The sequence below is a fragment of the Phalaenopsis equestris genome, unplaced genomic scaffold (assembly GCF_001263595.1).
Source record: "Phalaenopsis equestris unplaced genomic scaffold, ASM126359v1 Scaffold000540, whole genome shotgun sequence".
Lineage (NCBI taxonomy): Eukaryota > Viridiplantae > Streptophyta > Magnoliopsida > Asparagales > Orchidaceae > Phalaenopsis > Phalaenopsis equestris.
The window spans coordinates 1,517,439-1,531,566 of record NW_018164980.1 but is presented as its reverse complement, the minus strand read 5'-3'; the positions used below and the strand labels follow the sequence as shown (position 1 = coordinate 1,531,566).

The following is a 14,128-nucleotide window of genomic DNA, read 5'->3' as shown; positions in this document are numbered from 1 at the left end:
TGGTCCCTATTTTTATGAATAAAGGGAATGCCCTAGAGTGTGCAAATATTTCTCATAATTTGTTTGGCTTTATGTTGGGCATGTCTACTATGGAAGTTATAGATTTATTAAGAGTTTTGATGAAAAAATACAGAGAGAGTAAAAAGGGTCTACATATGATTTTTATTGATTTAGAAAGAGCTTACGATAATGTTCTAAGAGAAGTCGTTTAGAGAGTTCTAGAGAAGAAATGTGTTGATATGACTTATATTCAAGTCATTAAATATATGTGTACTAGAACTCTTTCACGTTTTAGATATCTCGAGTCTATTGTTCTATGTGATGGTGATATAAATGAGGATGTTACTAGTAGAAATCAAGTTAGTGAAGTGGACGAATACATTGGGCCTATTGTGTGATAGAAAAGTGCCGTTTAGATTTAAAGGAAAGTTTTGTAACATGGTGGTGAGATATGCATTGATTTATGGTGCAGAATGTTGGCATTTAAAAGAGAAATATAAAACAAGTTAAGTGCTATCGAGATGAGAATGCTTAGGTGGATGAGTGGCTTGAACATCAACAATTTGATGATTCGATTAGGAGAGTAGCTCCATTGGCCCAATGAATACATCCGTGATAGGGTTGGTGTAACTCCATTGGTAGACAAGATTAGAAAGTTGTCTTAGATGGTTTGGTCACATTAAATGTCGAGAATTTGATGATCCGCTTAGAATAGTAGATATTTTAGATTCGACTTATGTTAAGAAAGACAGAGATAGACCTTAAAAGACTTGGGCTTATTGTATAAAAAATGATCGTAATCTAGTTGAATTAATTGAAAATATGAAACTCAATAGGTCACAATGGAAAAAAATGATTCATGTAGCCAACCCCACTTAGTGGGATAAAGACTTGTTGTTGTTGTTGTTGTATTTTTTGTGTTTTTTTATTTATTTCTAAATAATTTATTTGTCAATAGTGAATATGCATATTAATTTAATGCAATTATTTTGTATTTCTTTATTTTAATAAACTAGTCTATTTATACTTAATTTTTGTTATTTGTTTGCAAGATAATTTATTTGTGACTTTTATATTATCTTATTCAATCGGTGTGCAATAGTTAGATACTAATTCAAAACTTATTCAATTGCTTATTTGTTTAGATTTATGAAATTATTTATAAATAACTTTATATGGAATATCAAGTGTTTGTTTGAATTTTTAGCTTGTTTGTTAACTCGTTGAAAAAATCATCACATATTATAGGCAAAGCACGTACAAATTAGGCATGATTATTACAAACTTTAAACAAGCTAAGGATATGAAAGCTCAGCTTGAGGTTGAGCCAAAAAATGAACAACTTATAATATGACTCGGCTCGATCACAACCCTAGTTTTGCCAAAACCAGTTGTTTCCAATAGCATTATCTTCGAAGTTGAATTAATGGATGGAGAAAAGAAGGTGCCTTGTATCCGCCTCTCATTCACCAAAGTGTAGAAGCTTCTTTCAATGTGTCGATTCAATTCAAAATAATTAAGATAGTTATTAATATATTGAGATAAATGCCATCTTAATAAAGCTTAAAGGGTGAAAGGATTGTTTTTTCTTTCTTAACATCCAGTAGGTTTCATCTTGTTGAGTTGGCTCCTAATTGATTCAAGTTAATTCATATATCATGTTATGTTTAAGCTAATATAACTCTCCCTCTTTTTCTTTTTTATTTGTGTGAAGATTTTGTTGTAAACACAAAATATCTAAGGCAAAACACTATTTGCAAAGTTGTTTTGTTAACATAAATGTAAGACAACTAAAATGCTTTCTTAAAATTGATTTTTTTTATAAAAAAAAATTGAATACCTTCCTAAGAAAATACTCTTAGCTTTTTGAAAAATGAGTATGCTTGATTTTTAGTCTATTGGCATATACCTATGTTGAGATATCTAATTTAAACTACATGATTTATTGTCTTTCCTGTTTAGACTTATGATAGGAAATAATTTATTCATAGAAAAAGTTATGAGCAATAATTTTTTTCCTTAATATAAGGAGATATTTTCATTTCATATATTAGGAATTATTTATTTTCCTATTTTATATTATTTCTTATTATCTCATAATAATTAATATGAATTAATTATTAAAGATATCAGGTGATATATCTTTCATTTCATATCATTTCATTTTTATTATTTTTTCTATTGTAGGATTCTTGTAAGAGTTATTTATACCCATGTTTACATCAATAAAAGTATTATGAAGTATTCCGCATTATTCTGAATTTCAACATGGTATCATAGCCTAATTTTATACTCTAGTCATCAGCCTTCTTTTGAGAATTGTCGGACTCCCTTCCTGCCATCCTTTGTGCAGGAAGGGAGGGACACTCTTCCTCTCTCCCATTCGACTCGTTCTTTTCCTTTGAAACGAAACTCAAAGGCTCGATCCCGCTCTTGTTTTTGTTATTATCCCCAGCTCTCCCACTCGCTTCCCAGCTACGATTCGGCGCCCGCTCCTCTGTTAACCGCGACAATACATTTCCGGCAAGACAAGTCTACCTGACCTCATCGGAGAAGAGAAAGAGAGGAGTATATCAATCTCCCTTCATCCTTAGAAAATCTGCGATCTCTCCTGGAGAATCAGTCATCTTATATTGCCGAGAGAAATGTAGATCGTTTCCAAATCTATATTTACGTAAGAAACCCTTCTCTTGTTGAGAGTGAGATACATCTTCTTGTCGACTGATGCGGAGATCCTATCTTTACCGGTAAATCAGTGGGTCGGTCATCGCCTTCTAAACTTCATGGTCACCTCCAGTTGGATCACTGTGTTCGCCTTTTTCACCGTCCTTGAAAAGCTTTGCTTGGCCATCACTACTCCCACTGTAGTAGCTCCGCTACGTGGTTAAGTTTCTTTTTGAAGCAAGCTTTCCTGGCATCTTTCGTTGTAGCTTTACAGGGGATGAGAATGGAGCAAGATACCTGCAGGAGCTTCACTTTCTTCGTGTTGTCTAATCACAGCTCTTCTTCGAGCCTGTGCGCGGCACTTCAACCACGTCTATGTTCGTCGACTACAAGTGGAGAACCTCGTGGACAACAAGCGGGGCGTGGGGCTCCTCGCCCTTGGTAAGCACCGCTGCCCATCCCCTCACGGTGTCGTGGTGCTCTTCCTTCCGCAGGCAGAAGCCCATCCGACCTCCTCTTCCTTGTCGGTGGCGGCCATCTCTCTGAGCTATCTTTCTCTTAACTAACTCTCTCTTTTCATTCACGAACCAAAGCCCTCGCACACTGAGACATTCATTGCTTCCTGGTCGAAGCCCTCGGTCACCTCCTTCCTCGCCTGACAGATTTTGCCTTCGCTCTTCTTCTACCACTCGGTTGATCTCTCCGCTCTCAAAATCCTCGGTTCCTGCTTCCTCTTGGTCGGATTTGCATGTTTGCATTGGTCAAGAGCCATGGCCTCTGAAGAGACCTCAACCATCGTGTCGCAGAAGTTCGGGGATGCTTTGGAGCTGAAGAAGGCTCCGGTAACGGAGGATTCCTCACTTGTAGGGACTCCGAATGATGGAGAGCTAAGCGAGGCTGAAGATTTACTTAGCAAGCTTGGTTCCATGTTGGATTTAGATGGCACTTACTTCATCCTGTTTTACGGAGCTGGTGCTTTGCTTACTTTGTGGATTTCATCAATTGTTGTCAGCGCAATTGATACTCTTCCTCTGTTTCCAAAAGTGTTGGAATTGTTTGGCCTGGGCTATACAATCTGGTTCAGTTATTATTATCTCATTTTTTAAGAAAAACAATGAGGAATTGTTTTTCAAAAATTGAAGAACTGGAGGAGATATAATTTGGGCAATCTAAGTAATATTTTCTTTATGTTGTTCCTCAGCTGCATTTGGCTATATTTGCAGTATTTTTCCTTCCCCGACCAAAACGTCAGGGGGAGCTGTGTTTCCAACCAGACCTTCTATAAGCAGCCATCAGAACTGGGGACCTCTCTACATTCTTCTTTGCAGTCGGGAATTTCTGTTTCTGTTGCACCTTACTTTTTCCCTATGCAGGCGCCGCCAGTCGTCGAAGTCAATTTCAGCAGCCTTTGCTGTGCCTAAATTTTTTTTTCCTGCACAGGTGCCTGGTTCACTACACCATTGCAATTTCAGCAGTTTTCCCTGCGCAGACATTTGGGCAACTGCAGACTTGCATTTTCAGCAAACAGCGGTCATTATTTTCTCTTTCTAGTAGAAATTTTGGTTCGCCAATGGGATTTGTTTTCTCTCTCCAGTGCAAATCACTGAAGATCTCTAGTTGAAATCTCAGTTTTCACTATCTGGTGGAAATCGTTGTCTCCCGCAGAATCACACAGAGCACTGGCTTCCTTGCGGGCTCTCTCATGGTCGTTTTCCTTGCAATTTTTTCAGTCACAGATTCTTCCTGCGAGATCTTTCAGCCGTCGGACCTCTCGATTTTATTTTCGTCCAGGACCGTCGAAGCACCTACCTACAGTGGGACTATCTCTTGATGGCTTTACTGCCACTGGAACTCCCTCCTGTAGTCATTCCTGCCGGTGAAATTCCCTCCTGCGGCCTTTCTTGATGCCTGAACTTCCTGCGGACATATCTGCTGCTGACTGGACCTTCGGGCTTACTCCTGCCGTCGGTTCTCTCCCCTGCAGCCTTTCCCGCCGTCAGACCTCCCTCATGCAGCTTTTCTTGTCGTTGGATCTACCTCAACAAAATTTCCCTGCAGATTTTGGCCAGCTCTTCCCAAGCCTTCCTGCAACCTCCCTGCAGCCTTCATGCAACCTCCCTGCAGCCTTCATGCAACCTCCCTGCAGCCTTCCTGCAGTTTTTCTACATCTTTCCTGCAGCATTATTGCAGTCTTCTTGTTTCTTTCATACAATTATCAGTTAATCGATGACTTACAAATTCATTAATGTCTCGAAATTAAGCTTAGCCCTCGTCCAGGCCACTCTCAGGCTTCGACATTCTCGGCTTCGGGAACTTCGACTTCGGCACTTACGATTTGAGGATTATTGGAGTTTTTTGTTGACAAATTGATGCTACCTGTCCAGTCAGCATACCGCAGCCGATGTTTTCAAATTCAAGTTGAGGGGAAGTGTTGAGATATCTAATTTAAATTACATGATTTATTGTCTTTCCTGTTAAGACTTATAATTTGAAATAATTTATTTCTAGAAAAAGTTATGTGGAATAATTTTTTTTCCTTAATATAAGGAAATATTTTTGTTTCAGAAATTAGGAATTATTTGTTTTCCTATTTTATATTATTTCATATTATCTCCTAATAATTAATATGAATTAATTATTGGAGATATCAGGTGATATATCTTTCCTTTCATATCATTTTCTTTTTATTATTTGTCGTATTATAGGATTCTTGTAAGGGTTATTTGTACCCTTGTTCATATCAATAAAAGTATTCTGAAGTATTCTGCATTATTCTGAATTTCAACAACCTATGAAGGCTAAAATCACATATGATAATGAGATATCTCTTAACGACTCTTCTTAATATCCAAGTCTAGTAGGTAGCATGATTTTTCTAATAATTCTAGGCCAAAAGTTTCATTCCTCTTTAGAGTAGTGAGTCAACACAAGTAAATTCCCATGAAGAAGCTTTTGGAAGTATTTTTATAAATCCTTATGTATATCTAAAACTCTACATAAAATTGGTTATTTTTTGTACTAAATCAAGAATATGAATTTTGAATCATTTTTCAATGTCAATTATGGTGGATCAATTGGTGACATGAAGTCAACTATAGAATATTACATCTTTATTGGAGAATCTAGCTACCTAGAAAAGCAAAAAACAAATTGTATTACTAAAGTAGTTATTTGGTTAAATACAAAGTTATGACTCATTGTCACGACCTGAACTGACCCGGTGCTTAGAATTAACTAAGGCATGTGTTGTTGTCAGACGGTATTAACATCTATCAACATTTTTAAAACTTCTAATACATATAAAGAGTCACTAATCCACAAGTGCAATAAAATTTAAATCATCCATCAACAACATTCACAAACATCTCAATTCAAAATTGAAACAGTAAATCAATTTCTTATTGAAACAGTAAAGAAAGCGATCATTAGTTAAAAAATACTTAACAACAATAGTTTTTTTTTGATAGACCAAGCCTCTCCCATCAGTTATATCAAATCTATAATTTTTCTTCTCTTGAAAGAAAGCATTAACTGCTACTGTAAGTACAACTTAGTGATTAATTATAATCTAATATACATTAGTTTTTTTTCTATGCTATGTTATGCTATGCATGAATAACCAAAAGAAAATATAGTTCATTTCATTAAAACTTTAAATTTTTACATTCCCGTTTTACTTTAAGTAATTACAATCTAACATTTTTTAGTAGTCATCACAAAATTAATACCCAAAGTTATTCCAAAAAATGTGTTCTAATGCACCCTCAAAATGTGTCTGAAGACACTCTAAAAAATATATCTGAAGGTACTCTCAAATTTTCACCTGAAGGCGCACCTTTACTATTCCCTTTAACGTGTATTGATACACTGCATCTCTTGTCAGTACCATATGGGGGTAATCCTGTATGACTTAAACATTTAACTTTTTTTTCATTTAAATTACATCCTCTTAAAGACATTAAACATTTTTTTTTTACCTTTACCCTTTCATTTTCTTTCATTCTTCAGCTACAACATGCATATAAATATGAAATAATTGTCTAAAGCATCAAATAAATTCTTTATTTGATAAATTTTAAATTTAATGCATATATAAGAGACCTGTGAAATACTTAACCCTTCACTTCGCTTCTTATCACCTAAACTAATTAAATATGCATATAACGAAAAATTCATCCTAAAAAAACTTATATTTAAATATAAAATAATTATTAAAATGCTAACCTCTTTTAGCTTTAGGATATTTTATCTCCTTCAAATTCTAAGAATTTATCTGATTTTTCCTCACTTCCTCACAGTAATAAAATTTAATAATTTTACTTTAACTATTTATATTATTAATTTTAATAACACCAAAAGACTTGACTTTTACCTTATAGGTTTTGAGTTTGATTTCCTGCCTTGCTTGCTTCACAAACTTCTCCTTCAAAGTTGAAATCTCTAATTATTTGAGTCCTCATTTCCAAAGGCTTTACTTTAACATTATTTAATAGATATACCCTCACACAAAAAATAAATTCATTAGTCAATTTAAAGAAAAACCAACGTACCTTAACATCTTTTGGGTGCCTGAAAATCTTCCTTTTCCTTTTCACATGCAAATTGTGTTACTTCTCCTGTGAAATTCAGAATTTAGATTATTTTGATCCTGATTCAAATAACTTCTATTAACACTTATTTTATCAAACTCTTAATCACATACTCACATATAAAATAATACAATAATTAACTTAATTAAATGTAACATTTTACCTTCTTATATTGTTTGGCCTACCCACCCTCGCGTGAAAAGGATCGTTCCATGCTTTTTCGTCCTTCCTTCAGCTCAACCGTGCGAGTTCCCTTCCTTTCTTCTTCTTCTTTGATTGCAACGCAATCCAACGGAGCACACATGATTACCGTTCCTCTATTCTTCCTTTGGTCTGGACTCGACGAAGAGAAGCGCGAGTTTTCTTCTCTTATTTTTCCTGTACACAAGCACCGCGGGACGATTCTCTCTTCCTCCTTCGGTTTCGACTGTATGCAACAGCACAAACACTTTTGTTCCTCTTCCTCTAATGCTCACGTGGTTCTTCCCTTCGGTCTCAACGAACTCAACAAAGTAGCATGTGCAGAGGTTTCGACTCCCCTTCTCCTCTTCTATCGCGGCTCGATTCAGATAAGCCCTCGACACTCGATGTCCCTTTCCTCCTTAGGTCTTAACAGAGCCCCAGAATCTTTCCTTTTACTTCTCCTTCTTCCTTCTTCGGCTAGTGCACAAAATTCTTAATCTTTCTCGTTGTCTTTCTCATTCGCTTTTATTCAATGGTTCGAATGAAGAGATAATCAAACGGTATCATATGTTTGATCCGAAGGGATGCGCCTCTCCAAATGGCTGCACTTAGAGACAGAATTCGAAATGAATATATCAGTGATAGGGTTGGTGTAGCTCCAGTGATGGACAAAATTAGAGAGAGTCGTCTTAGATGGTATGGTCACATTAAACTTCGACCATTTGATGATCCGATTAAAGGAGTAAATGCTTTAGATTGGACTTATGTTAAGAAAGGCGGAGGTAGACCTAGGAAGACATGGGCATATTGTATAAAACATGATCTTAATTTATTAGAATTAAATGAAAATATGACACTTGTTTTTGTTGTTATTATTTATTATTATTATTATTTTATATAATTTTTGTTATTACACTCCCCTTAATTAATGTGGGTGAAAATGATGTCGTAAAGCTCTCTTACGAGTGTTTGGTTTTCATGTTATTTTGTCTATGACTTTTTCATGTGATGATCATTCTGCCTTTTATGTTATTAACAATCATAGTTTTATTACCAAACAAAATATATTTAAACAAGTTATCATTTTATATGAGATATTTTTCGTTTTTGAAAAAATAGTTACCCGTGTTTATAGTTTAGAACAAGTGGTGGGTATCTTTACCAAAGTTTAGAAAATCTACTTTTTTTTCCTTTTCCGTTTAAGATTTTTAGGATCATCTCCAATTAATATTTTTAACATCATTAATATATTGTTCGTATTAAATACAGTCGAGGGCGGAACCAGATTATGCCTAGGGGGCAATTGCCCTCCTAGAATTTGAGATTTTGCTATATACATAGTAAAGTTAAATATTTTGTTACCCAATACTTAAAAAAAGAATTATATATTTGATGACTTTGCCTGATGTTGGTTCCGTCCCTGATTGCAGTGAGTAGAGTTGATAATAATCAACTAATGATTAAGCATAATAAGAAGTAATTAAGTATTTAGTTGGACTTAGGTTTTGATTATGGCTCACCAATGGCCAGTAAGGTTTAGTTAGTATTTAATTATGATGATCAGGCATGTTATTCTTAATAAATCATTTAATTGTTTAAATAACTAATTATTATGGTTAATTGTAGCATTTTAATTTAAGATCATCAAAATTTCAGCAGTGACTATTTGTGATTATCAAAAACTGGTTTGTTCTGACTAATTATATACATTTTATTAAAACATTAATTAACCCAGCAAGTTACTACTTAATTAGTAATTGTTATGATACTTAGAAGCATTTAATGCTTAAATAAGATTTAATTGTTATGATACTTAGAAGCATTTATGATAAATTAAATAGACTTAATTGTGAGAATTACATCCAAAAATATAGTTTTGCTTTGCTTGAAAATAAATAAAACAAATCAAAATATTACCTTTTTTTTCTTAATTTAATGATCTGCTTTCTCAGGAGTGCTATACCCAAACCAGATTACTGGGGAGGATATCGTCTTAAACCAAACCTCATCGAATTTTGGCAGGGTCAACCTTCTCGTCTACATGACCGGTCAAATCTCCACTCATCCTTTCGAAATTCATCACCAATCTTAAAGATCTAATTGTTTATTTATTTTCTTAAGGAAGATTTACATACACACCTCTTAATTCCTATGTTTTTACATATCTAACACCTAAACTTCAATTCTTACATATATGCCACCTTACCTAAAAGGTGTGTTTCACTATTTTAAAAGTTAAAATAGTGATACTTTTGGTGTGATATGAAAGATTTGGGTGGTATAAATGCAAGAAGTAAACTTTATGTATTGGATATGTAAATACATAGGAATTGGGTGGTATGCAAGTAACTGCTCCTTTTGTTAAATGAGCCTGACATTCTCTTAATGCTAAAATATTATTTTCCATTCTACAGGCTTCAATACTTACTCAGAGAGCTGGAAGGAAAGCATTCATGGCATATAGTAAGGCTGGCCCCATGACTTTCTCCCTTCTTCTGCTCTATAGAATAAACAATCCCTTGCTTTAAATCCTGTGTTGATTTCGTTCAATCTTCTGCTGCAGTACCTGCAACATTATAAATTAGATTTAATGATTGAATAATTTATATATTACACCCTTGTCTTCCTAATTCTCCATCACCACTGCAGGATCTAGCTGTTAATGTGGCCTCCATTAAAGGTTTTAATAATCCAACTTCTGATCTGCATTTCATTTCTTCAATTTAAAAGCAGCATTTATTTACATTATTCTCCATAATGAAATATGAAATTAGTTTTTTGATTCCTTGATCTGAAAACTAAAGAGGTGTTTAATTGCTAGTAATTAGAAGCTGATTGGTTGGTTATGGGTTTAGTTAGTTTAATGTGATAAAAGTAGGTTATCTGTGGAGTCTGAGTGTTTGTCTACTCAGCAAAGCACGTGTTCTTGTTTCTGTGGTGATTAAAAGTACTCTTTTTCTCAAGTTTAGGCTGTTTTCGTTACAAATTCTTTATCAGCTTTATTTTGTAGATCTTGGCTTCCATTTTTATTGGGCATTTTTTACATAAATAGCACCCAAAACATTGTTATTTACCAATCTAGCACTCCTCTTTCATCCGTTTTTTTTTATTATTATTTTCAGTCAAAATTCATGATAAACTCTGCCACATATTTTTTATTTTTATCAAATTCTCAATGGTTGCTTAAATACATCGGTTCAGTAGTTTAAAAATTTCACCAATCACTCTGGTGTTAGATTTTATAAATAGCAATGTTTCAGGTGTTATGAATGTAATTATCCCACCCCCCCTTTTTTTTATAAGATCTGTGTTGAGAAAATATTTTTTGAGCTGAGAAAAAAAAGAGTTAGTTTTATTTTGAGATGAGTCTAATATTTATGTAATTATTATGGTATTTATTTTAAAATTAATTTAAGGACTTTGGGACTTATACTATTTATTATTCTGTCGGATATGATTTTATATTTCAAGATCTGTTAGTGTGTTAGTTATAAGCATCATGGCTAGTTTTTTAAATTTTTTTATTTGAAAAATGAGTTTATAGTACTCGTAGTAGTTTTAAAAGTAATTTTTTTCCCGAAGAGAGAGCGAGCATGATTTTTTTATCAAAAAATCATGACAAGGAAAAGAGAAATCTTTGTTGAGATGAGAATGCTTAGGTGGATGAGTGGCTTGACATTTAGAGATAAAATACGAGATGAATATATACGTGATAGGGTTGGTTTAGCTCCAGTGACAAACAAGATTAGGGAGAGGCATCTTAGATGGTTTGGTTACATTAAATATCAACGTTCTCATGATTTTGTTAGGAGAGTAGATGTTTTAGATTCAATTTATGTTAAGAACGACAGAGGTAGACTTAAAAAATATTTGGGCTTATTGTATAAAAATGATCTTAATGTATTCGAATTAAATGAAATTATGATACTCAGTAGGACCGAAAAAAAAAAAGATTCATGTACCGGACCCAACAGTGGTGTAAAGGTTTGTTGCTTCTGTTGTAGTTGTAAACAATGGCTTTACAAATAATTTTAGGACTTATGGAAGATTTACATGCATACCGCTTAATCCTTAGTTTTGCAAGAAAAAAAGGGGGGTGTTTCATTTTCATTTTCTTAAGGTAGCGAAGATTTTGGTGGTATTAATGTAAAAGGTGAAATTTAGGTGTTAGATATGCAAATGCATAATAATGGGGTGGTATATATGTAAATACCACCATTTTTATATACAATTATAGGTGTATATTTGCTCTTGTTTTTTTGTTTTGGTTTTTATGTTTCCCTCCCTTGACCGAGAGTTTGCTTGCTTGCTTTTAATGTAGCTGTAAATCGCAACCTATTAGCTGTTTTGGTGGGGTTTTCATAAATAAAAATGAAATTTGGGTTTTAATAAAGAAATTACACAATAGAGTTTGCCATTTAATTAAGATATGGATTATGTTTTGTAAACTTTTGAAACTATTTTAGTTGATCTATTGTTGTATATAATATGATCAATGATTTCATTGTGTTTTAACTGTTGAAATTTAAAATACATTTTTTCTCGTATAGGTGGTGTATATGTAAATACTATTTTTGCACTTAAAAATTGAATTTTATGTGTTAGATAGGTAAAAAATTGAGTGGTATTTATGTAAAACTTCCCAGCTTAAATTAATGTAGTTTGATTCCAAAGAAAGAAAAAGGTAGATCTGACATCACATGACCAAGTCGTTTATAAAATGCAATGGGGGAGTTGAACGCTTTATCAAACTATTGGCATCATTTGCCTGGAATGAATAGACAATTCAGAATGAGCATTAATAAAATTTATTTTACATTATTGGAGAGCAAGGGGAATGCTGTATATTTATACATTCATAAAACAGGAAATGGTTTCTGATAAATCATAGACGTTTGATTATTTGCATCAAAATTTCTACGGCTACAATTTGATTCTTTTTATATAAATTCATTGATTTATATGCAATAATCAGCATTACGTGCATCTCTTTATAAAGTTTTGGATGTTCTTTACTCGACCAAGGTCATCACTTCCTTCTATTTATAAGGTTTTGATGACTATTCCCCTTGTGTGATGGGTCAAGAGTAAACGTCCGAACAGGATCGGTTCGAAGTATCTTGAAACACAACATCCACGAAGAGAATTCCTACATAAACCACTTATAACTAGAGAACCAAAAAAAATATTTTTGTTCTGGGGTTAAGAGTCTCCCAGAGGAGTGTATCCCTCTGGTTAATTACATCCTTAGAGATATTCAGGAATACTCTTGATAAAAGTAGTTTCGCTTATATTATCATGATCTTGGAGAATAGGTCATCAATGGATGGTTATTTCGTACGAGAACGCTCTAATGCTTCAAAGCTCTTGTTAAGTCACTAGGCACAGCGTGAATTTCTCACATCCTAAATGGGTAGCGGCTCGTTACCATCAGAACCTACAAAATAACCAAAATCATCTTGACGGGGATATCCTTATACGTCGGAGCTCATCGAGTCATATGGGCAGAGGGTGATTCACCGTATCCCAAACGGGCAACAACTCATCAATAATTAGACTGTCAAGATGATATAGACGAAGTTAATAGAGAGATAGAGCTCAATAACATGAAGGGTAGAGTGATCCTAAAAAGGTGGAGGTAGTCGGGTCAGGATATTTGGTAGCCCTAAGATCAAAAGAAAGAAACTCTACTCTTATGACCTAAATGGTGAAGCTCAAGAAGTGGGACTCACACTCGCTAGATAAATGATTTAGTTGCCTCGGGAAAGAAAGGAAAGAAGTGGTCAACTAACAACTTATAAACACTCTCCATAAAGGTGTCACACCTCGTCTAGGTCAGGGCAGACCCTAAGCGTACTAGACAACCACCTAAATAAAAATCTATGATGGGTCAGTCGGGTTTTGTGGTCTTATCCTCGGGATATATAAATATGAATGAAGTTATCAACCACAGTCCTAAGTGTGGAGGCTTTTTTATATGACCTGGGATATAATCATGCTATGTAAATCACTTTAAAGCCGACTTGAAGGCCATATAGGAAAATAAAAGTGTAAGTTTTAAAGTCTTGGATATTCTAATCCTAAAGTTTCATTATATTGAATGTTTTATTAGAATTTTGTAGCAAATTTAAATTTTAAATCATAAAGAGCTCAGATTCTCAAGCTAAGTCACACAGAAAAAAGGGCGAACCAACCAAGATCCCAAACATGCAAGAAAGGCAATAAAACAAGCCAAATAAAATAATAGGAAAGAATGGTGTCGATGGGTCGGTGACATATCCCAGAAAAAGAAAAAGAACTGTCGAACTTCGTGTATACAAGCCCAATCTTAATTTTATACATCAATATCAGATGTAAAATTAATATACAGGACACGAGCTGGTGCTCCTAATCTCCCACCATGTGGTTCCCATGTTAAAATGTCTTGAAACTCGTGTTTGTATCTTATTTTCGCTTCATAACTCTTTTAAGGACTTTAAAAAAGTACTTAAGAAAAAAAAAACGGCCTCGACCTACATTAAAATATGTTAGTGGGAAAGCCAACAAACACACAATTTATAATGTGTCGTGTCTTTTATCAGGGGAGCTAAATAGCACATGCAAGCAAACGATAAGTAGAAATCATCACATGCTCCCCCTTTCAATAGTATTTATTCACACACACACACACAGATATATATATATATATATAT

General features: G+C 34.1%; 1 protein-coding gene across 1 annotated transcript in view; it reads left to right on the top strand.

Moving 5' to 3' along the window:
• The window catches only part of LOC110029011 (pyridoxine/pyridoxamine 5'-phosphate oxidase 1, chloroplastic), a 52,927-nt gene extending 42,769 nt beyond the window's left edge, over positions 1–10,158 (top strand). Inside the window, exons 12-13 of the mRNA XM_020731106.1 lie at positions 9,389–9,484; positions 9,851–10,158. Of these exons, the coding sequence (XP_020586765.1) occupies positions 9,389–9,484; positions 9,851–9,917 (163 nt within the window). The 3' untranslated portion in view covers positions 9,918–10,158. The remainder of the gene's footprint in view (positions 1–9,388; positions 9,485–9,850) is intronic.
• Positions 10,159–14,128: the final 3,970 nt, after the last annotated feature.